The sequence below is a fragment of the Epinephelus lanceolatus genome, chromosome 18 (assembly GCF_041903045.1).
Source record: "Epinephelus lanceolatus isolate andai-2023 chromosome 18, ASM4190304v1, whole genome shotgun sequence".
NCBI classification, from domain to species: Eukaryota; Metazoa; Chordata; class Actinopteri; order Perciformes; family Serranidae; genus Epinephelus; species Epinephelus lanceolatus.
Window position 1 is genome coordinate 18,027,923 of NC_135751.1, and position 26,047 is coordinate 18,053,969.

Sequence of the window (26,047 nt, forward strand, 5' to 3'; positions counted from 1 at the left end):
AGTATTGTGTTTGTGTGGTCTACAAAGGGGTTGACCAGAAGAAAACAATATAGCAAGGAATGATGGGAATGATGCACAAATATTGTTCTTAAACATAGTGGAAAATACATTCACTCAAGTGCTGCACTTAAGCAAAATTTTGTTGTAAATCTTTAAAGAAAAACAAATATAAACCAAACAGTTTCAATGTGCCTGCACTTCAGTGATGGAGGAAGTATTCAGATCATTTGCTGAAGTAAAACTTTCAACACATTAATGTAAAAATACTCCATTACTATTATAGTAATGCTATTATTAGTTAAAGTCCTGCATTTTAAATCCAACTTAAAGCATGAAAAGTTAAAGTGCTCTTTCTGCAGAAAACAGAAACAGGAAACTTCTTGAATGAAGTATTAATGTATATTACACATGGGATTGTTAATATGGGTCCATCAATGTGTAAGCAGCATTTTAGTGTTGAAGATGGTTGAGTTTTAATTAATTTGTGGGTCATGAGATGATAAATAGGACAGGCCTTAAGCCTCTCTCTCTTTGGTAGAAATGCTAACAACTTACAAACATCTGAAACATGTCGATGAGCCTTAATCACACGCTGTTTTTTTAATGGTTCACGAGCCAAATAGTTTGGAACCACTGGTTTGACCTTTAACAGTGCATTATTGTAAAGACTCACATATGTGTTTCTTTTATGTAAAATAAATGTTGTGAAGTAGAGACATAAAATGGAAACAATCCAGTAAAGTACTTCATATTGTACTTAAGTGCAGTACTCAGGTAAATGTACTCAGTATCCACCAGTGGTGCACTTTCTATGGGTAGTTTAATTGAATTTATATATGATTTTAACTTAAAGTGAATTAATGAAACAGAATTACTGCTTGTGTGTTTCTCTCCCTGTTTGAGCAATCTCATCATCAAAGTTTCTCGTACCTGCAAATGTACTGAAACTAAATCTGATCCTAACGCTGATTCTCAACCAGATTCTGGAGTTTCTGTGCTATCAGAAGCAGAATAAAGGCTTGTTTTGTCAGTGATCCCAGAGCCTAAAGTCCCATTTTATGTCCTCGAGAACAGACAGCTTAGTGATGCAGCAAGCTACCATGGAAACCAGAGTTGTCTGTTGTGTTGCTTGTGTCAGAGATCCGCCCTTTGCCCTGACTCTTTCCCTCGGTGGCGGCACACTTTCCCTGGGGGATTTCACATACAACATCTGCCCTGTTCCCCCCCCCCCAATCCCCTGACCCGCCCACTCCAAAAGCCAGAGAGCTTCTGGACAGGCTTTTCTCAATAAAGGCCATCCACATGCACCTGCTGAGAGGGTTAGAGGTCATAATCCGAGCAGGGACACAGTATCATGACCTGGCATGACATTCTTACACAGTATAGCAAAGAAGAAAATGTTCATTCTTACAGTTTTTGAAAAAGAGGCATAAAAATATCAAAACCAAGCCTTTTTTTCATTATTTGATTTTTTAGGGCATAGCTTTACACTGCTGACCTGGACTTTCTTAAACATTACATCAGCTTCTCAAAACACTTTCCCTTTTCATTTTCCCAGGTTGTAGCGTCTGGCAGCTCTGTCATGTGACTGCTGAGTGTGGAGACAGAAGGAGAGGGAGTTCCCTGTGGTGTCTATTCGGGCTTGCTGCGCTGCCGGCTGCCTTGCCAGGCCCTAAAGGAATCACCCGGCCCTCATCAATCTGCCTCTACATTCCACAATAGCTGACAAAGGGACTCCACTCTCTCTGTGGCAGATGGCTTTGCCTCGGGCTATCCACGCCAAGCTCCCATTGTTTAGGCTCTGGGGTTTTGATGCAGGGACCTTTGCTCCCCCCTCCTTCAGTGTCACAGAAGGATACTGGGGTGCAGAAGTTGAATCTCTCTGTGTTTGAGTGAAATCAACAAAATATTGGATCATTTTTATGTATGTTTTCATATAAGCTGCTCTGCATGTTACAAAATGTATACGGATGTTTAACTTGCTGTGAAAATAAATGAGGCATTTGTGCTCCGACAAAAAGTTGTGATCTCCCTGGATTATCCTGATTCCCACAGGAATACAGAAGGTTAGCGTGGCCCCAGCAGGCAAACTGCAACAGGCTCACACAGTTTCCTATGGAAGCCATGTTTTTCTTTTGTTCTTTGCAACCAAGAGACATTGAACCAAAATAAAGCAATATTAAGGACACACAAAAACACATTTGAGGTAAAGGTGGTTCTGGTTTTGATCTAACATTGGATGGATCAGTTTTTTTGGTTATGACCATACTAATGCAATAATATTGATACTAAAAGCTGCAACACTGCAATGCATACAATTTCAGCCTAAATAGTGTCCATGTCCACTCCACACAACAAAAATCCCACCCAGACAGAGACTGTTTTAAGGGGTACCAATAACTACATGATACATGAACCAATCAGCTCCCAAATTTTATGCTAACGCTAGCTGTTGTGGCTAGACTATATACTGTATAATAAAGATGGACAATCTCCACTGAATCCCACTGTACAAAAATGAAGCCAAAATACAGTAATACAGCTGCCATCTTGCGCTGGTGATGTCATTTGAAGCCAGTGTCTGTGCAGTAGCGATCTAAGTAGTATTGAGTTCCCACCCATACACCCAAACATTGAGTTGCGAGCAGTGCAATTGATTGTGAGCCCACCGGTTGGTGCACATACTAACCAAACTAATCCAAAAAATGAACACTTGAACATACAATTGTGTGATAAGAACTACCTAATGACAGAAACCACCTTTGGGCAAAATTTATTTGAAATTTTAGATTAGCCCATCTGCTAACATGAAGGGGGCGGGGTTTATGACCTACACTGCAGCCAGCCAAAGGGCGGTGATTGAACTTTTGAGGAGCCATCATGTTGTCCATCCTTATTGTACAGTCTATGGGGATAGCCCTGTTCTGTGAACAGCATATAATATTTATAAGCAGCTGGGCAATCTTCAGCTGTACATTGTCCTTCATATGGTTGATGAGCTAGTCATTATGATGTACAGTACAGGCCAAAAGTTTGGACACACCTTCTCATTCAATGCATTTTCTTTATTTTCATGACTATTTACATTGTAGATTCTCACTGAAGGCATCAAAACTATGAATGAACACATGTGGAGTTATGTACTTAAGAAAAAAAGGTGAAATAACTGAAAACATGTTTTATATTCTAGTTTCTTCAAAATAGCCACCCTTTGCTCTGATTACTGCTTTGCACACTCTTGGCATTCTCTCGATGAGCTTCAAGAGGTAGTCACCTGAAATGGTTTCCACTTCACAGGTGTGCCTTATCAGGGTTCATTAGTGGAATTTCTTGCTTTATCAATGGGGTTGGGACCATCAGTTGTGTTGTGCAGAAGTCAGGTTAATACACAGCCGACAGCCCTATTGGACAACTGTTAAAATTCATATTATGGCAAGAACCAATCAGCTAACTAAAGAAAAACGAGTGGCCATCATTACTTTAAGAAATGAAGGTCAGTCAGTCCGGAAAATTGCAAAAACTTTAAATGTGTCCCCAAGTGGAGTCGCAAAAACCATCAAGCGCTACAACGAAACTGGCACACATGAGGACCGACCCAGGAAAGGAAGACCAAGAGTCACCTCTGCTTCTGAGGATAAGTTCATCCGAGTCACCAGCCTCAGAAATCGCAAGTTAACAGCAGCTCAGATCAGAGACCAGATGAATGCCACACAGAGTTCTAGCAGCAGACCCATCTCTAGAACAACTGTTAAGAGGAGACTGCGCCAATCAGGCCTTCATGGTCAAATAGCTGCTAGGAAACCACTGCTAAGGAGAGGCAACAAGCAGAAGAGATTTGTTTGGGCCAAGAAACACAAGGAATGGACATTAGACCAGTGGAAATCTGTGCTTTGGTCTGATGAGTCCAAATTTGAGATCTTTGGTTCCAACCGCCGTGTCTTTGTGAGACGCAGAAAAGGTGAACGGATGGATTCCACATGCCTGGTTCCCACTGTGAAGCATGGAGGGGGAGGTGTGATGGTGTGGGGGTGTTTTGCTGGTGACACTGTTGGGGATTTATTCAAAATTGAAGGCACACTGAACCAGCATGGCTACCACAGCATCCTGCAGCGACATGCCATCCCATCCGGTTTGCGTTTAGTTGGACGATCATTTATTTTTCAACAGGACAATGACCCCAAACACACCTCCAGGCTGTGTAAGGGCTATTTGACCAAGAAGGAGAGTGATGGAGTGCTGCGGCAGATGACCTGGCCTCCACAGTCACCGGACCTGAACCCAATCGAGATGGTTTGGGGTGAGCTGGACCGCAGAGTGAAGGCAAAGGGGCCAACAAGTGCTAAACACCTCTGGGAACTCCTTCAAGACTGTTGGAAAACCATTTCAGGTGACTACCTCTTGAAGCTCATGGAGAGAATGCCAAGAGTGTGCAAAGCAGTAATCAGAGCAAAGGGTGGCTATTTTGAAGAAACTAGAATATAAAACATGTTTTCAGTTATTTCACCTTTTTTTGTTAAGTACATAACTCCACATGTGTTCATTCATAGTTTTGATGCCTTCAGTGAGAATCTACAATGTAAATAGTCATGAAAATAAAGAAAACGCATTGAATGAGAAGGTGTGTCCAAACTTTTGGCCTGTACTGTATGTCGTAAAACATTGGGTGCTGAGAAACCAAACTGATAACACGTTCCCCCATTTTAGCTGCAAGCTGCTGTAGCTACGACCTGGAGGTATGACATCAGTTAGAACAAAGGATTTCATTTGTCAAACATAAATTTCTGTCGTCAAGGTGTGGCCAAATATTTTTCGGGTGTGCAAGTATTCATAAGAACCAACAAAATCAGTTTTCATAAATTTCCTTTCAATTTTTCATACGAATATCTGTGCTTGGTGTAAAATGGCTTTTAAAACAAGACTTATTTGGGTAACCTATCAATCTGCCTACTCTTAATCTAAAGTCCGAATAATCCAAACTTTCTGGAAACAAACTCCTGTTGTAGTTTTATACTCACCTAAAGTTACTGTGGGTTTCTGAGGGACCTTAAGATGCAGTTTGGTTAAAGGTCTTGTAACAATTTTATGGCCTTTTCTTTGCTGCTCTTCCTCTCCTGGAAGTGGAGGGAAGTGAGGTCTTTTTTATGATGTGGGATTCCTCCTTGAGTGTGCTCACTAAAAGCACGCAGGAGCTTTGACTGACTCCATTCAGCAATTAACATAAAGCTGCCTCTCCGTTAGAGAGCACACAGCCCCAGCTCTCTCTGATTTTTGTGAGGGAGCTGGCTATGTTTAACACATCTGTTGTCTCCCATGTCTGAGCAACCCACAGACAGGTCTGTTCACAGTGATCCTTTTATTCAGCCCTGAAAAGACCTATAGGGGCTCCTGATAGATGGCCTTCATTCCAATGAAAATGGCAAGCCGGATAATGAGAAGAATGGGGAACCACCACTCCAGCACGGCCCCTGCTCCAAGCCCCTAAACATCCTTTTAAAAGAATCCTCTTAAACAGTCTGATGCTGAACCTAATCACGTTGAAAGGAGAAACCGTGTTCAGCAAGTTTTATTTCCCGCTTCTAGAGCTGGTGCTTTTTGCTTTAACATCTCAACAAATTCAGAAGAAAATGGTTTTATGGAATGTGCAAAAAGAAAAGTCGACTTTGCATCCAAATTTAGGGCAAATCTTAACATAATTTCCAGAAAATTGGTAAAAAAAAATATGAGTAAATGCATGTTACCAGCCACTACTGTTATGCAAATTTTAGAAGTTGAGCACATAGTGAGAAAAAGCTGTTGACGCTAATTTTCTGTCAGCTGCCATTAAACCATTGCAGGGGAAAAGGGTGCAACAAGATGACACAATTAAAAGAGCACAGACCATAAGACATTTATGGTTGTTTTATGTATTAGTTTGGGGAAGGTTACAGTCCATTGTCACATTTAAAGAGATTAATGTAAACATGCTAATGGATATAGTTTCCACTGAATCAAAATGGCCATAGATTGATCATCAAAATATGTCCCCTCCATGGGTTTTTTAATCCAAAAAAGTTCATACACTCAACTCTGGATGGTTACTTCTATAACCAACGTCTTATATCTAAAACAGAAGCTTTTGGCCACATTTTTCTTGAACACTCCTAAAAACATTGAGGTCTGGGTAGTGTAACTGAGGATTAGGAACATGAGGTCAGTCTAGGAGTGTTGGCCTCGGAGGGTCAGAGGATGTTTACCGCAGCGCTTCAGCATCAGTGATCAGGACTGCACTGAAAGACAATAGACAAAACAATGTCCTATTTAAAGATGGGTCGCTACTATTTATAAACCAGCAAAGAGGCCAAAGGAGGTCGGTTGAAGACAACACTTCATGGTTTCCGTGTCAAGATGTCTCTGGTTTATTCTTGTGCATTCACTGCTATTCACTGCAAATATATTGAATTAAACAAATCACAAGCTAAATTTTCAGGTGATGTTTATCAGGCCAGCATGACTGCCTTGTGTGTCTGCTGCTCTCTCGCTAACGACTCCTCTAATGCTCTTATCAGAGTAAATCCAGGGATCCGGCGTTCTCATCCATTTATCACACTAAGCTCTTATTGTGACATCTCTAAGGGGCCCAATAGAGCTTGTTACATCAGTTAAACACAGAGATAAATTCAACCTGTCAAAACAGAAGACATTATTCTGCAGCTCAGGCAGCTGATATCTTCACTTCTGTGATACCAGTTGCGGTTGATGTTGTACTTTAAAGCTGCAGTAAAGCACGCAGCATTCTCTTATCTCGAGAATGATGCTGACGCCCGGGGCTTGTTAATTTTCTGGTGGTGTGCAGTCCTGAACGCATCCTGTGTGTTGTTCCTGTCGTCAGAGATACTCTCTTCATTGTCTGTCTACTTGTGAGATCCCCTTCTAAATCAAAATAGACACTTGTGGCCGGACACAATGGGCAGCATTGTTTCTGTGTGAAAGGAGAGCATGTGCTTTGCTAATGCCGCACTTGCAGCAGCCAACCTCCGGGACAACTTCGACACTCAGCCTTTGATTAAGGAGCACAGTTATGCATGGATGACTTCCTCCAAGGTGCCTGGAGGTTGTGGGAAAGGGCCAGTGAGTAAGTGTGGCCTCACTCAGGGGGCTGGTCCTGCCTCGCTGAATGGACTCCACAAACTTTAATGATACTGGGCCGAGTCCAGCTGAGCCAGAGGCGGGGGCTCACTGTAGATCACAGGACCAAGATTGTCGGAACCTGACAGGACAGACGTAACTCTGTTTGTGTGTGTTTGTTTTTAAACACACATGTGACCTAACAGCCAAGCCCATCAAACAAACACATTCACATATGCATAAGCTCACATGCACACACACACACACACACCACACAGCTGGGTGCATATGAGTTACTCATTGAGCTCTGACTCATCGGGACTTTAAAGGGACAGTTCACCCTAAAATCAAAATTACATATATTACCTCTTGACCTGTAGTGCTATTTATCAGTCCACATTGTTTTGGTGTGAGTTTCCGAGTGTTGGAGATATTGGCTGTAGAGGTGTCTGCCATCTCTCCAATATAATGGAGTGAAGATTCCCAAGAAATTCTTTCTTTCTTTCTTGCTTTCCAATGCTTTCTTTTTTCTTTCCTTTTTTTATATAAAAATAAAAATATAATTTTTATATAAAAATATTTCCCCTGAGGGGAAATTCAAATTTTTCACTCTTTTTGTCATTAACACACAGGTCCGAAAGACACACAAATGCACAAACAGGACCTATTCATGCACAAAGTGGAGAGATGTCAGAGCGAGGGGGCTGCCTTGGGGGGTTTGGTGCATGCTCAAGGGCACCTCGGCAGTGCCCAGGAGGTGAACTGGCACCTCTCCAGCTACCAGTCCACACTCCATATTTGGTCTGGACGGGGACTTGAACAGGCGACCCTTGGTTCCCAACCCAAGTCCCTATGGACTGAGTTACTGCCGCCCCAGTGTTAACAGTGTTATCAGTGTTATCTGCAGGAGTGTGAATATACATATGATGTGTCAAAAACAAGATGCACTGATTATGTTTGAAGTCATGTACAGGCTTTTAGTGTCAAACTCAGCACATACATCATTCTGCGCATTCATTTCATTCATTTTCTGTAACCGCTTATCCTGTCGCGGGTCGCGGGGGTGCTGGAGCCTATCCCAGCTGACATTGGGTGAGAGCGAGGGTACACCCTGGACAGGTCGCCAGACTATCGCAAGGCTGACACATACTGTAGAGACAGACAACTTTTTATGCTCACATTCACACCTACAGGCAATTTAGAGTCACCAATTAACCTGCATGTCTTTCGACTGTGGGAGAAAGCTGGAGCACCCTGAGAAAACCCACGCTGACACGGGGAGAGCATGCAAACTCTGCACAGAAGGGCTCATTCAGCATAGTGAAGCTCAAACATCCAAGTCAAGTAACAGTAAGCAAAGCATATTTTTGGTTGGAGGGGGACTCTAAAAAACTGCTTTAATTAAGTTTGGAGCAAAAATAAACAAATAAGGTCCAAAGCAAGAATATCACATGAAGCTCAGCTTGGCTTTGTGCCTACAGTCAATAGATTACAAATTCCTGATAATAGTAACATTATCATGAAGATCCACACTAAGGCCTGTTGGCCAAAAACAGACTAACACAAGCTAATCAGTGCAGAGTCTGGTCCTGGAGCACAGACAGGGGGCTGATCAGGGGTCAGGGCTGTTTTTGCCCAGCCTGATCTCAGCACATCTGTGGTGGTGTGAGGGCTCGGCCACAGACGGCATGCTATTAAACAGTGTGATTAGTGTGGCGCCCGTGTGGAGGCCTGTGAGGGTGATGGGTCGGCTGCCTTCTGAAGGAGATTAATATAAGAGTGCATGCAGGGAGGAGCACCTGCCGTCCGTCTAAGACTGGCAGAGCATGAGATCTAACACTATCTGTGTTTGACGTCTTCCAGGAGTACAAATGACATTAAATAACTCAATAACTTCAAGGTTGTGAAGTGCAGCAGAAAGGATAAGAGACATTCTAGTTACATTTGTCTGAGAGTAAATCCAGTCTGATGCAAGTGGCATCCTCCAGGGCTGAAAAATTAGGCGAACATGGAAGTGCAATAAACTACAGTTCCTTGAATGGCCACTTGAGGCTGGCTCCAAAAGGGAACCTCTTATACCCCCATGTTGAAATGTCCAGCTTCACAGCTGTGGCGTGACCCTAGATTTACAGAGTATAGGCATAACCATAGCTGTTTCAGTGTGTTTTCAGTTCATAGAAATTAATTGTTACATTCTGCTTGCCTAACACAGTCTTGTTCAGCGTTTGGTTGTAGCTTACCAAAAGATCCTCTAATGCCTCATTTCCACATAGTTTTAAGATATTTTGTTGGGGCATTTTTAAGCCTTTAATCGATATAACAGACCAGTGTGGGGGGGGGCCACAGCAGGGGGCCACAGGCTGGAGTTGAGCCCGGGCCGCTGCTGCAGCAGCCTTGTACATGGGGCGCCTGCTCTACCACTTAGCCACCAACACCCCATTTCCACATAGTTTTATTTTGTGTTCATACTTACGTATAGTTTACAGCCCCTAGTGTTCAATGCAAGGAAATGCATTTCCTATTGGATGGATAGAATGCTAACCCTAAACCTAGCCCTAACTTCCCATGGCACAGTGTATAAGGTCAGTCCACAATCTGCTGCAAAAGTCCAATTTTCTTTCAAGGCAAATTCCAGACAGAAAGAAAACATAAGAAGGAGTTTTGCAAACACATTGGAGATCACAGAGGTTCTCATAGGAATGAATGGACTTCCGGTTGACTTGCATGTATACAGATCAGTCTGAAGGAGTTGGATGTTCAGTGTTTCCAGACAGTACATTTTGTTTTAATGGTTTTAACCCTTTTGTTTGCAAGTGAAAATTACTATTATCACAGTTAACCATAGCTGTAAATGAACCATCCTAACCAAGCTTGCAGCTAGCATTAAGGTTTTCTCCACCCTCTCGTCCAAAAATGGTCACTTGGCTCCAAATATCCAAGATGGCAAACATGAAAAAAAGCAAACGTGAGGCTTCAGAATGAAAGTCCACAAACCAGTGGGTGACATCATGGTTGCGTTGTCCATTATTTTCTACACTCTATGGTCTGATGTGCAGATGCTGATATTCAGGGAGAACCTCACACCCTTCATGTGATTCTTCCTGATATCTGTAACATGATCTCTTCCATCCCAGTCATGCCATGCAGCATTTGGGTCCCAACCTAACCTACTCCTGTCATGGATGTCTCCCATGGGAAATCAAAAAGGCTTGTAAGCAGCACTAATGCTACAGTTTCCCACGGATAATACAAGAACTAAACATGGCTGATACTCAGAGAGGTCAGCTACGAATCATGTTTCTTACATGTGCAGAAATACTTAAAATGCACTCACTTTGGAAGCCCCAGTGTGATCAGGCTGGAAGATTTCTTTTCATTAAGTACATGATTTACATTTACAGTTTGAAGTTTTGTCAGGGAAAAAAATGCCAACATGCTAAATCCCTATTCTTTTCATGAGCTCCTGACAGTAGAACAAGGACTCTGCTAATCCATTTAATATGAGAGGATCAGCCCAGTTGGACCCACCACAAGAGATAAACCGCTGCTCTGTGGGATGGAAGCTGCTCTTGTTCCCTGGCTGGAGCTGGGCCAAGACTGGTGCCAGGAATTAATCCCAGTCACAAAAAAGAAGGGATTCCCTCAGCTAACCAGGTTGGACAAGGTCTGGGAAGAAGGTGTGTGTTTGTGTGTGTGTTTATGGAGTCTGTAATGATGCAGGATTTCCTGACAGGTGGTATGTTCAATATGTGCCATGTGGCAGTCTCTGCTTGGCCCATTTACCCATTATCCTTTAATACTGGGTCCTGCTGTTGTCATTTAACACCAGATCCCTGATATTAATAGCAATTAACGGATCATGAAAATAAATAACAGCTGTCAAAGCTGGAAAAATGATGTGCAGCCACAAGAAAATGAAAGACAAGATAGGGGTGTGACTTTTAAGGACAGCACTGAGAAAAGGAGAAACATCTGTTCCAGCTTTTATATACATTACATTAAGCATTATATGCTAGCCCAATTACCAGAGTGTCTCCAACAATTAGCCAGCATTTACTAAATTGTCTCTCATTGTTTTCACATAGCAATAAAGTAATTTAACTGCCCTGTAGCCACATCTGCTTTACATTGCCATGGCTCCTTAATTTGTCTCGCCTCCCATGTTGCAGTATATCACCCTGCTCCCTGCGGAGCCGACTCTCCGTAAACAATAAACCATGACTGAACTTTGCTGCTTTGCATTACAAAAACATGAACTACAAACCACACAAGTCTTAAAAACAACAAGTAAAAGGTTGATTTCTTGTGGACTGTGAAATTAAAGGGAGGTTAATTAATCTTACTGGTTGCTAATAGACCTCTGGCTGCAGAGCAAACACACATTAGAATCCTAAATAGATACAGATGGAGTGTATATTGTAGTGATGATTGACGGTGGGTGTCATGGTATCAGAAGGGAATATTGTGATAAAAGCTCAGGGGGCACCAAGCATCTTAGAAATGTTCAGGCCTTTCCTGACGGGGAATGTTTGCAGTGGTTTCCTTTCAGCCTGCTGGGAGAGACCACAAAGCCCTGAGGCCCGGGAAGTGAGGAGGCCACAGAGGTTTGGTCATTTCTAAACAGAAAGAGTAACAGGACACTCTGAAGTGTAAGACCCAAGGGGGTCCTCTTGTCCTTTTACCTGTGGTCACATGGCCACTATAGAAGCCAATAAAAGTCTCACTGCAGCAAATAATAATGCACCTATGCTCCATTTCTCTGTCCTTTTAATCATCAAAATAGTATCAGTTGCTTTAGAGATGATCAATAAGTTGTGTTTGACAAGTCGTTTTTCAGTTTTAGCATTCAGCCAGTTTGTACTGAATTATCCATATTGCCTACATCACTGCTTAAAAGTGATGAGCAATGTGAAAATGTGATACAGGAATTCAGAAAATCCACATGCAACTTTTCCATATGACAACTATGCACATTGGGTCCGGTCCAAATTATCCACGTTGCCGTGTTTAATTTTCGTCATAAAGATAAATAGTGCCTGTGTCCATTCCATAGAACAAAAACCTATCCAAAGAAAGAATGTAAGGGGCTAATGTTAACTACACATTTTGAACCTGAATGCACCTCTATTTGATGCTAACGCTAGCTGTTGTGGCTAGTCCAGTGCTGTGACCAATATGTTAGCAAGTGCATATCAGTCCATCGCCATCATCATCATCAAATTCGTGCTTTGTGTGAAATGACTTTAAGACTTCACACTCGTAGGAAATAAAGGGGCGTCCAGATTCCTACTAGACACCCCTTGATCTGGAGTCAAAATGCTCTACCACTAAGCTATACCACATGATAGCTAAAATTAAGTAAATGAAGTTGTATAATGAAATGCTTGATAAAGAAACAACAGATCCTTCACTGAAACCACTTTTATCCAAAGAAGAATATAATATTTTTTAGACTGTAGGTGTATTTACTATACTGTTACCAATAAACCCACAAGTCTGTAGTCGCTCAGGCCTGATCTACACAGACACCGGAATTTTCGAAAATGTGTTTTTTCCGTCAGTATCAGTTCAAATTAAAATGCCAAAACAGAAATGAAGCACTCTCAAGAGCACGCCAAACCAACAGGCAGCGATATAACCCAATCAAGCAAAGAAGAAAATGATGGTGATGGCCAACCAGAAACCTGAATAAAGCTACATAGAGGCAACATATGCCCCATGGAGCCTTATTTATGAAAGTAAACAGCGAAGGACATATATTTTTTAGATCCCTTTTGAACTGTGCCATGACTTACACAGATTGTTCGGTTGAAAACATTATTTTGTAAGTCAAGAAAGTCCCAGTTTTTTGAAGGTTTCTTGGAGTAGGCCTACCATTTAGTTTTGATTTGTGAAGCCGCTCAGCGGACATTTCTTTTCTCACATGATATACGCCACCACACCAGCTAGTTGGCTATGTAACTTAGCTAAGTTTCATGCATAGAAGTAACAATACAGAGCGAGAAAAAGCTATTATGTAATGTTATTATGCAACTTGTGTCTTTATAATTATGTATTTTCAACAGTTTTATGACTACAGTGACTCTCTTGACTTGCAAAATTATCTTTTAAATGTACAAACATCATATATGTAACCCATGGCACAATTCAAACAAAATTATTTGTCTCTTGCCAGTAACTACTGTGCATATTTATACCGAAATAAGCTCCAATAATGATCCACTGGAAAGGGAAGAACTGCCCCTATTTTTTACCAGAGGGCTACCTGGCTGCAGTAGTGCACCACTGCATGCAATATCGCCTCATTCGTGATGCCTCAGAAAGAAGAAAAAATAACGCACACTCTGACCTCTCTAGCCAAAAACAAAGTTTTCCTTTCTACAAGCCAACACTGAAAATTGAGTTTTTGAAATTCTTTTTCCTGGAAGGAGTTTTACAAAAGGTTTGTTTTCAGTGACCTTAAAAGCAGTTTGTGCATAGACCAAAATGCATGGAAAAATCTATTTTTTAAAAAATACCAGTGTACGTGCAGACTAGGCCTTCTGAAAAAAAGAGAGATTACACAATGTGTGTAACCCCTACATCACACTGCCAGAGTGTAACCTCAGCAGTTTCCCACCGGAGCTTCTCTCTCTCGCGCTGCAGCTCCTGCCATCCCGTGAGAGTCTGACACATCGGACTTCTCTGTCATTTTCACAGTATCAGATCCCACAGCCCTATTCTTCCACTATAATACACACACAGATCATATCTCTGCACCTCTTCATGTTCCACAACATAAAGCCCTTCCCTGTAACACTGGTGAGAAAGGAGACAACAAGTAGGAAACCATGCCAGACTCATAATGTGGGACGACCCACTAAATGCATTTCTTTGAGGACTAGACTAGACTACAGTCCTCCCAAATTAATGTGTCGATCTCTTGATGCTCCCAGAACAACAGGAACCGGCACAAAGAGAGAGTGCTGGGAAGCATTAGGCTGACAGAGTGGAAGTAGGGCAGGAGCAGGGGGTGACGAGCAGGTCTGAACAGTTATGCAAATAGCTCATGTTCGCCTGGTTATGGAGAGGGGAGTGAAAAGGGAACAATTATGATGGGGGGAGAACTTTGAAATGGGACATCAACCACCAGCCGTGAGTTTCCTGTTTTTATTGGATCTGCAGAGTTGTGTCTTTCTCCTCGCCTCGCCTTACAGTGATCAGCTTGTTTATTTAGCCAAGAAATTTAGAGTAAACTTTATTGCTACTGATACATCCTCCAAAAGTCCTGTAACCCTGACCTGGTACAAGTAACTCTCTATATAAAATGTCCTGTGACTGCAGAGAAAAACAAACCAGATTATGCATGCCACCTCTGCAACGGCTCACACATTCGACATATTTAAATGAGAAAAGGCCTGATGAGAGGACAACAGACAATTAAAAGTACCTCAGTGACTCTTTTCTTTGTCTGCTGGACCTCCTATTGTACATCCCAGCAAGGTACCTATACGCCACAAACAAAAAGAGACTGTGTGATGGTTGAGAAAATGGCCATTCACCCTGAAACAAGGAACCTTTTCACAGGGTTTTCTCATGGACATTCAACCACCAACCTCTTAAAATTCACATTATGATATGGAAATAACTCAGAGTTGTCAGCAGCTTTTAAAAGTCCCTTGAGGTTATTGAGCTCTTAGTGGAAATATAAACCTGGAGGGTCTCCAGTGAATATCTTGTTCCCAGTAACAATAAGTGGTTCTGTACAGTGTAGAGAAGTCTGAAACAAAGAAGAACAGTAAATGACAAAAACTGATTTGATTTGACAACTGGGTGACTCACAGATGATCACAAATAAAAGGTGGTTTACAGGTCTTATTATAATTGAATAGAAGAAATTATATTCAACATGTCCAGACTTGCCAGCATGTAACCTGACACGCCCTCAGCTCCTCCTTGATCATTTATAGTTGAACAAAATCAAGCTGCTTCACAAAAATAAAACAAAAGAATGTGCCATCTTGTGAAAACCACGTCTCCAAAACATTAACTTTATATGAGCTAAGGAAATAAATTCTGTTTTTGGCTTTGTCTCAATACCTCTTGGAGCTAATAAAAGAAAGAAGCAAGAAAGTTTCCTCTACACATGAAGGAAACAATCCTTCAGTTAATCTGAAATGATCAAAATCACCAAATTTGGGGATATAGTGCATCAAATGGGATGGAAAATTAACAATTTTTACATTTACTGTTTATTATGTATACACAGTTTGAGATTCTGTTACTGTTGCATAAGTGTTGTGATAGCCATGATGGCACACAAGTGGTGGAACACATTTACCATGGCAATGAACCTAAAGGGACAGTTCACCCCCAAATTAAAAATACATATTCTTCCTCTTACCTGGTATGGGTTGCAGTTTTGGAGATATTAGCCATAGAGATGTCTGCTTTTGCTGCTTTTTTCTCTTAAGAAAAAGACCTGATTACTTTCTCCGCTGTAGCAGGCTAGCATAAAACACTGTACTAGTACTGATACTCAAGGCAGAAAGAAGCTATTTTGTGCAGCCTTTTGCACTATCATTATTTATCTCATTCATTATGGGGATGTTTGTTCCTTTATCTCAACAAAGGACCAGTTCATTGTGTTTACCTGAATGAAGTTCATTGAGACCTATGGGAATACACCCTGCAGATCAATAAAAAATGGGTGGTATTTATTTGTCTCTGGAGCAGCTGAAGCATTCTCAGCCTTTGGTCCTTGGAGAGTTTCCTCTAATGTTGCATGAGGAGGGAAACTGAAGCCGAGTTCTGAGGAGGACGCTCGGTCCCTTGGCTCTCACTTCTGGTGTGACCTGTAATCCAATCAGAGCTGGTGTGTCCATGCTGGGAAAATAAACAGAACCGCAGACTGATCCCGCCGCCTGGTTCTCATCCCCTTGGTCCACAGAGGGCAGTCAGCGAGGTCTCATTCAATTTGTACTGTTTTATAGCTCTTGCTCACACATAGACAGAGGCAGTTGACACTAACCTACACTGTGTGGTTCTTATAAACAGACACAACCATGACTGCATCCATGATATGGCTGTAAGTTAATATTAATCAGCAGTAAAGGAGCAAGACTCTGAGTGTAGTGTGCAGGAGCTCTAAGACTCGGCTAGCCAACTTTTCACAGAACCATCTTACATTATGTGAAAGACTGGAATTTAGTAGATACATATTTCAATCAGTGACTAATAAACAAAAGCTTCTTCAAACAGCAGAAACATTCAGGGAACCATCCTGAGGAATGTTAAACAGACTGAAATATAAAATAAATGGAAACATTATGACTTGAAAAGAAAGATGTGGCTTTGAGCTAATGTGTTCCATGTTGGATATATATACATTATACAGTGGATCAAGTTATAGCTGACATCTGACAGAGCTGAGTGTGCACATGTGTTTCAAGCATTTGTGGCGTGTATCAGCGGATAAAAAGAGATACTTAGTGCTGTAATGATGCTTTATGGCCAGTTTGGGGGATGTTGTGTGACACTCTGGTCACAGTGCATGCTGGGATTTGTTACCTGCTGTATGTGCATCGTGTGTAATCATCTAAGCAGGAACTATAAATAGCAGCCATTTAATTTTACCATGCTGAGGCTTTACTGGCTGCACGAAGCCCCCAACATGCTGATACCATCAGGGGGAAAATCAAGCACATTTTGGTGTTTATTTGTAGGTTTGTGGGCACTGTGGTGAGGAAGTGGGCTGTCTGAAGAAACTGGGTTTAATCTCACTGGTATTCAGCTGCGATGTTAGACCGGGGGGCTCAAAGATGAGGCGATCTCAAAGGGGACAAGAGAGAGTTTTTCTGTCGTTGTCCGTGGAGGAAGCAAAAGGCTGAAATAAACTGAACCGAGGGAGAGGTTGGAGCAAACTGGAGAACTTTACTCTTTCACTTGCCATTTTAACAACTGACATTGTTTTCACAACTCCAAAGGCCCAGAAAGAGTTTTCCGAGGTGGGATGAATGCCCTGCAAGCTCGGCAGAAAGAGGCGGTTGATTAAGGAAGAATGAAGGCCACAGAGACAACCCCCTCTGCCTGGTTTCTTATACTTGCTTTTAGACGCCTTTCTATGCACACTTTTTAAAAGGTGAACAAAAGGCCTTGTCAGGAGCAACAAAGCATGGAGGTAACTTATGTCCCGTGTGTCCCAGAATTAAAGAGAATGAAACACCTGCACGCAATGGAAAGCTTGTTTTTGTTAATGTCTGGATTGAGACCAAAATTGTCAGTGTTTTCAGCTGCCTCTGCATTAGACTTAAAGGTTTATCTTTATACTTTTGGTATTTTTAAATACTTTAGGGTAAAGGGACAGAAAGTGCTGGTAAAGTTCACCAGTTGTATTAGCTCTGACCTTCGCCTCAGTTCACTTTCTTTCAGCCTTTCACTTCCTCCACTGACACCAACAGAAAAACTCTCTCATGTCTGGTGATAAGGCATTTTGGCTTAAAGGATTTTGGCTTCAATCTTGCACCAGAGTTGAAGATTTCCTTTCAGATCTCTGTTTAACCCGACATTTGTTTGATACTAAACTGTCTAAATCTGTTGGTTGCTGAGCGTCGGGGAGGTTATTGAAGGCTCCACCAGCTGCATGTTGGTCTAAATGGGCTCTCATGTCTTTTGGTCAGCCTCCCAGCACCAGACGGCACTCTCAGTTGTGAGAGCCAAAATTTGAATAACAAGTGTTCAGGAATGGCCAACTGTTTAGAGTCCTCACAAGGTCGGCGGAGAACAATAGAGCCCATTTCTCTGGTGAACACCCAGCTCACACTCGGCTGAGTTCAAATAGAGCTTCACCTTGGAAAAAAAAATCAGTCTTAAGTCTGGTTGCAAATTTAAATCTGGAGGATAAACCTTTTTTTTTTTTTAGCACATTGTTGTGTCAGTGAGGCAGTTTTTTTTTCTCAAGGTGCAGTTTTAAACACACTTCTCCTCATGACCACCTGCAGGTTTGTTTCCTTAGGGTCAATCTTTTACTTGTTTTATCTATAAAAGCTAAACTGCAGGTCACACACGCGCGCACACACACGCACAGGCGCACACAGAGCTGTAACCCAGCCCCTTTGCGGCGTCACTGGCTGGCATGCTGCATTCAAGGACCTCCCATGAGGCGTGGCCAGCATAGGAGCTTATAAATTTTCCCTCCTAACACTTTACTTATTTGCGATTCAGCTATGTATCACTACGGACCTTACATTTATTGTTCTGTGTTTTATTGAGAATAAAACACCATATGGACTTGGGGATTCGTTGCGCCGCTTCATAGTTTTTAGTCTTTTTTTTAAGTTTAATCATGTTGAAAAATAATGGAAAGAAGACAGCTATCTCTATAGCCAGCACAGCATGTCTCTGTCTGGTGCTGCTCCTGGTTGCTGTGCAGCATCACCGGGTTCAGGTGGAAGATGAGGCAGCCAACAGAGAGGACATCGGGACGCGCTCTCTTCTCCAAGATGCTGCGCAGCAGGAACAGCAGGACGCGCAGGGTGCCAAGAAAGGATTCTCGGCGTACTTCACCAAACTGACCCGGGGACGGAGGGAGGTGGAAAAGCCCGCACGGTCCTCCGCGTCCGCTGCAGACCCTCCTCCAGCCGAGGACATCAGCGCTGATGACATCTTCATCGCTGTGAAGACCACTAAGAAGTTCCACCAGTCCAGACTGAATATGCTCCTGGACACGTGGATCTCCAGAAACATGCAACAGGTAAAGGAAAAGTGCAAAAGAAATCCTTGTTGTAATTCATGTTTGATTTATTTGCATAGTCATATCTCAGTTACTATCCACATGCACAAGTTGCAAAATAGATTTTCAGGAAGTGATGTGCATGTTTGTGGGCTGATAGTGTTGCTGCAGAGCTGCACAATCAGGGCACACATACAGGTGATGTCTGATGGCTGCTTACAGTGCTGTTATTGTTCCCCCTGTCACCAGATGACACACTGAAATAGCCACACAGCCCCTGTTAACCATGCTGAATTTCTTGGGCTCTGTCACTTTTTATTCTCCTCTGAGTGATGTCCCTGAGAACGGAGGGAGCAGTTTCAGGACTCCCTCTTCCAGCCCCCCTTCTCTCCCCACTTTCTATTATCCCTCCTCTTTTTGGGTGTCCCTGTGAATGCCCCCGGTGCAATGGATGCTTCACAGCACCGACTCCAGCGCTGTCCCCCTTCCAGCACTAACAAAGCGTCTTTCTGAAGGGGGAAGAAAAGCCTTTTCCCAGCCCCTTGTCTCCCCTCTCTCCATGGGAACGTGGGAGCTGAGTCTGGGTCAAGCTTACTGGAGGGATGGGAAAACGGGGGCTTCGTTAAGTGGATGCCTGGGACAAAGGGGTGCATCTATAGGCAAGTTTATGCTGGGAAGCGGCACGCTGAGTGTGAATATGAGGGCCTTGAGAACCAAGCTCCTTCAGAGGGTGCACAAAGACGTGGCCATAGTGTGAAGAAAACAATTTTCAAAGTGATTTTATCCTGCACCCAGAGGTGTCACATGCTCTTTCTTCAAAAGTCTTTTTAATTTGACACACACAGGTTCTCCCCCTCTTTAGTCTCGCTCATCATAAAGTTTGAGGAGAGGTTTCCTCTCTGTCTGTAAAATTTTAATGATAATAGGCTGTCACAATCACTTAGGCCAGGCAGAATCACCTGCACAGCTCGCTTTAATGTCCAAACCATGTACCACAACATCTGCTTAGATGTGAGTCGATTGTGCTAATTGGTTGTAATCACTGTACTGGATGATGTTAGTTAACCCATCCCACAGAGTTAACAGCAGGGCTTATAGGCAGGCAGCTGGTGGGTGGCTGCTGGGACAAAAAGCACAGACTGAGCTCCCACAATGCAAGAGGGAGTTCCTGGAGGAAGGGTGCCAGGTGGTCAGGAGAGACGAAACAAAGGACGGCCTTAATGCCAGCCATATGATGCTCTGAGTTCCCACCATGTACATATGGCCATCCTCAGTGTTCAGGTTTGATTCTCACGCTCAGCTGATGGACATCTGTGGAGTTTGGATCACTATTGTGGCACGAGGGACAACAGTGGAAGAAGCTTTATTCCTGTTACTTTTCTGCTCAGAGTGAGATCTCTCTGCTTGTATGCAGATGGAGCTGCTATCTGCAGCTGTTTACATGAGAACAGGGGGAAAGATTATCTCTGTGATAGCTTTGTTGACACAATTGTGCCTGTGGCCTTCTTAATCTTTGAGCCCATTCAGAGCATAAATGTCATTTTTTGTGAATCCAGCCAGTTAGTGCCTTTAGGTTAAAGGTTACCCGTTACGACTTTTAAATGTCAGACCCAATTTGTCTGTGAATTGGTGCTTTTAAAACAGAAATCCTTCTTTTAAAATCCTTATATAACTTTTTCATGTATAATACCATTCTCTGTTTTCCTTTAGTCTTCCTCAAACAATATAGCTTTGTGCTGAGAGGGGGGGTCATAAAACAATAGACAAAAATGGATCACAGCATTTACTGTTTCAGAGTGTAGATCAGCGGCACAATTGATTTGTAAAACTGGCACGCAGGAGCTGCTTTTATCAGAGCAGAGATTCGTTTTGCAGCTGGCACTGACATCTTCATGGTGTGCCATGCATTCCTCTCTTAAGAGTATGGTAATTAGCCAGCACTCCCAACAATGAGCGCTTTTAGAATTTAGGAAAAAAACACTTGGCGAAGTAGTTGAGTTTATGAAACGGCTTCACTATGAAGTACAAGTGGTCACAAAGTGGGTGGGTGTCACTGAAGGGAACAGCCTTGTGTTAAAAATATGTGCCTAATATTTACATGCCATTTACCTTAACCTGTAAGCTAATGGTACAACTCATTTGTCCTGATAAAATGGGATGAAAATGCTTTGAAACAGAAAGGGGAAGGAGCCTGGGTGGAAGTGTTCGATGGAGGGAGGGGAGCTTGATGCCCTTCCTTCCCGTAGAGCTGGAGACAGCCAGCCAGGCACCACGTTCAGCTCAGACAGGGCCGTGCCATGCCTTCCTGTGGTCAGGAGTGCAGCCCCCCCCTCTCTCTTTGCTCTCATCTCCCTCTTCTCCTCGCCCTATGCCCCCTCGCCTCTTATCTCTGCTTCACACACAGCCGGCTTTTTCTTTTTCTTTTTTTTTTGTTTGAATTAGTATTCCAGGAAAGTAACTGTTCTTTTAAGTTTCAGCTCAGAAACAAAGACAGAAAAAAAACCTTCCCAGGGAGGTTTCTCTTTAGTTAACTCCTGCAGCTGTATGCAAATGCTGGCAAACATATTTAGAATTTACCCAGTGGAGACTTTACCCAGCATGAAAACTCACAGCATTGTTCTATTGAAGAGGCTCTGGCCGTGTATGTGGCCAGGAGCGGAGGGGGGGCAGGATAGGGGATGAAGTGGGGCTGAATGGCCACACACGGCTTTCGATTTACTAATCAGCAGAGAGATTCCACCCCTCTCCTCCCTCCCTCCCTTCCTCCCTCTCTTTCTGTCAGTGCCCTGGCAGCTCTGGCAGCTGCCTCAGTGATTAGGCTGTCTATTCAACGGGCTTTAAAGCAAACAGCGCCAGCCTCTGATCCCTTTACCAGTGAAACCACCACCCTTCCTTAAACAAATACCGGCTCACGGCCTGAGCATCAGCAACATCTGCTCAGAGTTTGTCCCACAAACTGTACACGAGGCCTTGTGCAGAAATAGAAAACTGGGGTTGAAAGATGTGTCTTTTCATTCATGTAAAATCAGCAGCCTGTTTCTGGATGCAGATCACACATCGCAGTTGCCTGGCAGCTGGGTGGCGATCTTGCAGGAATGTGGGTTGTAGCTGACAAAAAGTGCTCTGTCAGTATGGGTTAAGAAGGCGCCACGACCTGGCGTGTCGAGACACGTGGCTCAGATAAGGTAGCGTGATGTTCGGCAGGTGCTGCCTCACCTGAGGTGAAGAGTAAACAGACCGCTGGTGGTTGCAGAGCTCAGGGCCCTTTCATCATCACCATTCAGCAGCTTGCACCTGCTCAGCGTGAGGCATCATAAAGAGGAGTCTAATCTTCCCTTGCTCCTTTTAAAGTGTGTTCCTGTAAGGTGCCCTTTGTTGTAAACTCCTTTTATGAGTAACTGCAACATTTAACCAGCGCCTGCAGGCTCGTGGTTTGGTTATCGAGGCTGTCAGTCATACAGCAGCGAGCACACAGAACGTTGTGTCAGTGGTTTATGCTACTGTTTTAGCTGCATTCAACACGTTGAAGCCCGGCAGCAGGTCCAGCACAGCGAAGGGGCTCAGCCGGGGGATGGGATACATGAATGGGGTGTGTGTGGGGGCGGACAGTCTGCCTCCTCCTTTGTTCTATGTCTGGGATGCTTCGGGGCGGCAGCATAGTTGCCATGGAGAGAGTGAAACGCAGGACAAAAGGCCTTTATTAGAGCAGGGGGTTGTTTAACTCAATGTGTTTTCCACTGCATAAAAGGCATGTTGATTGATGCTAATCACACCGGGCTGGATGTGAGGAAGGACTTTGGACACACTGTTGAATTTGATCGTGTGACTGCTTCACATGATCGTCCGAAGTGGGTCTGATGTTGTGGATTTAAAGACCAAGCCCACTCATCTGTGTTCTCCTTTGTTTGTTCACAGACGTACATCTTCACAGATGGAGAAGATGAGGACCTAAAAAAGAAAATTGGTGAGTTTTATAAGGGGGATTTCATGTTGGGAACAGAGATACACATTGTTGTTTTGGAAAGGGAACTTGGAATAATGAGAAAAAATATTGAATATGTCATAAAAATTCAGCTTTGAGCCTTTTCCGTTGAAGATGAAATTAAAATACACAGAGTCTCCATTGATGATGTTATCTTCAATCAAAAATCTTTATTTCTGTCACTGTTGCTGCAGGGAGTCACGCAATCAACACCAACTGCTCTGCTGCTCATAGCCGACAAGCTCTGTCCTGTAAGATGGCGGTCGAATATGACAAGTTCATAGAGTCTAGGAAAAAGTAAGTACTTACAACTGAATACAAATTTTAAAGGTGACTTTTTTATTAGTATGAATATCTCATGATCTAACAATTCTTCTATTTCTCAGGTGGTTCTGTCATGTAGATGACGACAACTACGTGAATGTTCGTACCCTGGTGAAGCACCTGTCCCAGTACCCGCACACACAGGACATGTACATCGGGAAACCCAGCCTGGATCGGCCCATAGAGGCCACAGAGAGGCTGGGGAACAACAAGATGGTACGTAGATTCTTATTTTGATACATAATTATTTCAAGATTATGCGGCTTATCTTACAGATAATTCTTTATATTGACAAATTTTTCCATTTCTTTCATAGAAACCTGTCAACTTCTGGTTTGCTACTGGGGGAGCAGGCTTCTGTGTGAGCCGGGGTCTGGCGCTGAAGATGAGCCCATGGGCCAGGTACAGATACTTACACACATTCACTTTTGTCACTCAGGACATTTGTACCTTAGTCTTGGGGATCAAAATCAACCCTGACCATGTGTCTGTCTATTTTTTGTCTTTTCAGTGGTGGTCACTTTATGAACACAGCAGAGAAAATCCGCCTGCCTGACGACTGCACCATCGGCTACATCATTGAGTCGGTTCTGGGGGTTCCTCTGACCCGCAGCAACCTGTTTCACTCCCACCTGGAGAACCTGCAACAAGTGTCAAGATCTGAGATTCACAAGCAGGTAAGAGACTAAACACTTTGTTGCCGTGACGTGAAGTTGCATTGCCAAGGAGGTGCACTTCAGGCTTAGGTATAGGTTATGCATCTACACTGTACCTACACTGTAGAGTCAATGCAAAAGTATAAAACATCCTTTAGAGCTCATCTTTTTAAAATACATAATCATTATCTAGTATTCTTGGTGTTTTTTCTATGTTGCTCATGTTTTTTATGTTTTTTCCTGCAGATAACCCTCAGTTATGGGATGTTTGAGAACAAGAGTAATATCATCAATTTGAAAGGGGCTTTTCCTGTGGAGGAGGATCCATCAAGGTGAGAGATTGTTCTGCATTCAGTGACACAGATTTCATCTCAGTTTCAGCCACTTTCAGCAAATCTAACTCCGACCCTCTTTTCTCTTCCAGGTTCAAGTCTGTGCACTGTCTCCTGTACCCAGACACCCCATGGTGTCCCCCTCAGGTTGCCTTTTAGGGCGACCGCTCCTTTCTCATCCTCGTCCCCGTCGTGCCTCGGTATCTGAAAGGCTCGTGGGGACCAGTGTTTCGTATTAGACTGCGCCGCTGCTGTGTTGTTGCTGCAGTTGTGTGCGGTCTTTAATAGTTTTACTGGGCTGCTGTGCGGCCCGCCTCGGGACTATTGCTTCCTGTGCGGAGCCAGGACCTCACCCCGTGATGTAGTGGTGGAGGAACCCAGCTCTCGGCAGGAAGTAGCTTTCAGCGTTAAGCTTTGCAGGCAATCAGTTGAGCTTTGTGATGTATATGTTGCTTGTAAATGTATCTGCAATTCTCATAGAATGTATTGTCATATATTCGAGCCTTTTTGCCAGCTTTACATTAACTTTTTTCTGTTTTAGCTTTTTAAAAATGCAAAGCCATACAGGTCTTTGTTTGTAGGCTTCTATCACATATAATTGGCTTTGTCAGGCATTTTGTTTAGATCTTTTAACTCTGATGACTCCGGACAAACTCTCTGATATGAAGATGTTTTTATGTTTTTAAGTTAACAGTGTTATTTCTCCCATAAACTGAGCTGGCAGTAGGCAGATTTCCAAATGCATCCTTGGGTGACCTAATCTGAGGTATATCAGGACAAAGCACTTTTCCCTTTTTGATATTTTTTGGTGGACTAACCTAATTTACGTCCTTTAATGACATGCCTCAGATTTGTGTCCAAACTAACAAAACGAAAAAAGAGAAGAATAACCCCTCAACATCTCTATCTATTCATTCTTATGTATTTAATAACACTCCTTGCATTTGTTACAATCAGGGAAAAATAATGAGTGGAAGAGATTTTGATTCGGGGTTACAATCACCTTTTGAATTGCTTTTGAAAATTGTATTTTGTTTGTTTTGAAATTGCACAGCTGAGTTTCAAATGAGCTGATGTTTGCTCCTGAAGAGACGCTCACCTCAAAGGGTTCATTAGTAAACTATTAGTGACTTTTAGCTCGGAGAAACCCATAAGAGCAAAGAAAAAACACATGGCATCTTTATGATAATAACCACATGTGTAATCTGAGCCACAGTCTATAATAGTTTGCACAAAAGACTGATGAGCCTGTTATTATTAACATTAATGTTCCTTATTTACACATAATTTTGGCTGGTTAGTGTTGAGACCTGTGAGGTGAGAGCTTTAGAAGAGCAACATCAGTGCTTCCACATGGAGGTGTGTTCTGTGGAGGTGTGTTCTGTGTTTTCTCTTGCCCATATTGGGTCACACTGTACATGTTGATTGCAGTATTGTGTACTGTGCCTTTGTTTGAATTAGTAGTGATTGTGTAATGTTTAGAATGTAATGTCCCACTTTGTGGTTTACACATGCTTTTAATGACCCGGACATGATTTTTGTACTGCTTTGAACTGTGCTAAATGACTGTGGTGTTTATTCTCCAGTATCTGGAGGGTTTGAACAGTTCATTCCCAATACTGGCTTCTCAGGGATTATGAGCTGATCCTGGTATTAACTACCATGGGACCCACGGTGGGACCTAAAACTTCGAATAAAAGTGCATAACCACTGAGAAACTTAACATATTTGGTCATGTTTTTATTTGACTGTCGTCCAAGTTATTCAGAATATTCACTTACTGTACATATAGTGTTATTGATACATGCATGAGGCAACCAGTGGTGGAACTAAGTAGCTTACATCTAGTCCAGCACTGTACATATAATTTTGAGGTATATATACTTTCTTTAATTTGTAGCCTACTGCTCTATACTTATACTTAGGGGGAAATATTGTA

General features: G+C 42.8%; 1 protein-coding gene across 1 annotated transcript; it reads left to right on the top strand.

Moving 5' to 3' along the window:
* The first annotated feature begins 18,296 nt into the window (after positions 1–18,296).
* On the top strand, positions 18,297–25,831 carry lfng (LFNG O-fucosylpeptide 3-beta-N-acetylglucosaminyltransferase). The gene is made up of 8 exons (XM_033645666.2): positions 18,297–18,835; positions 22,730–22,778; positions 22,991–23,093; positions 23,183–23,336; positions 23,437–23,522; positions 23,632–23,797; positions 24,023–24,108; positions 24,201–25,831. Exons 1-8 carry the CDS (start codon positions 18,428–18,430, stop codon positions 24,265–24,267), a joined length of 1,119 nt encoding a protein of 372 aa, XP_033501557.2. The 5' UTR covers positions 18,297–18,427; the 3' UTR covers positions 24,268–25,831.
* Positions 25,832–26,047: the final 216 nt, after the last annotated feature.

Coding starts and splice junctions, on each gene's coding strand:
- lfng (XM_033645666.2), top strand. CDS start 18,428: ATGTTGAAAAATAATGGAAAGAAGACAGCTATCTCTATAGCCAGCACA. Junction 22,779..22,990: donor GGACCTAAAAAAGAAAATTG/GTGAGTTTTATA, acceptor CTGTTGCTGCAG/GGAGTCACGCAATCAACACC. Junction 24,109..24,200: donor GTGGAGGAGGATCCATCAAG/GTGAGAGATTGT, acceptor TTTCTCTTCCAG/GTTCAAGTCTGTGCACTGTC.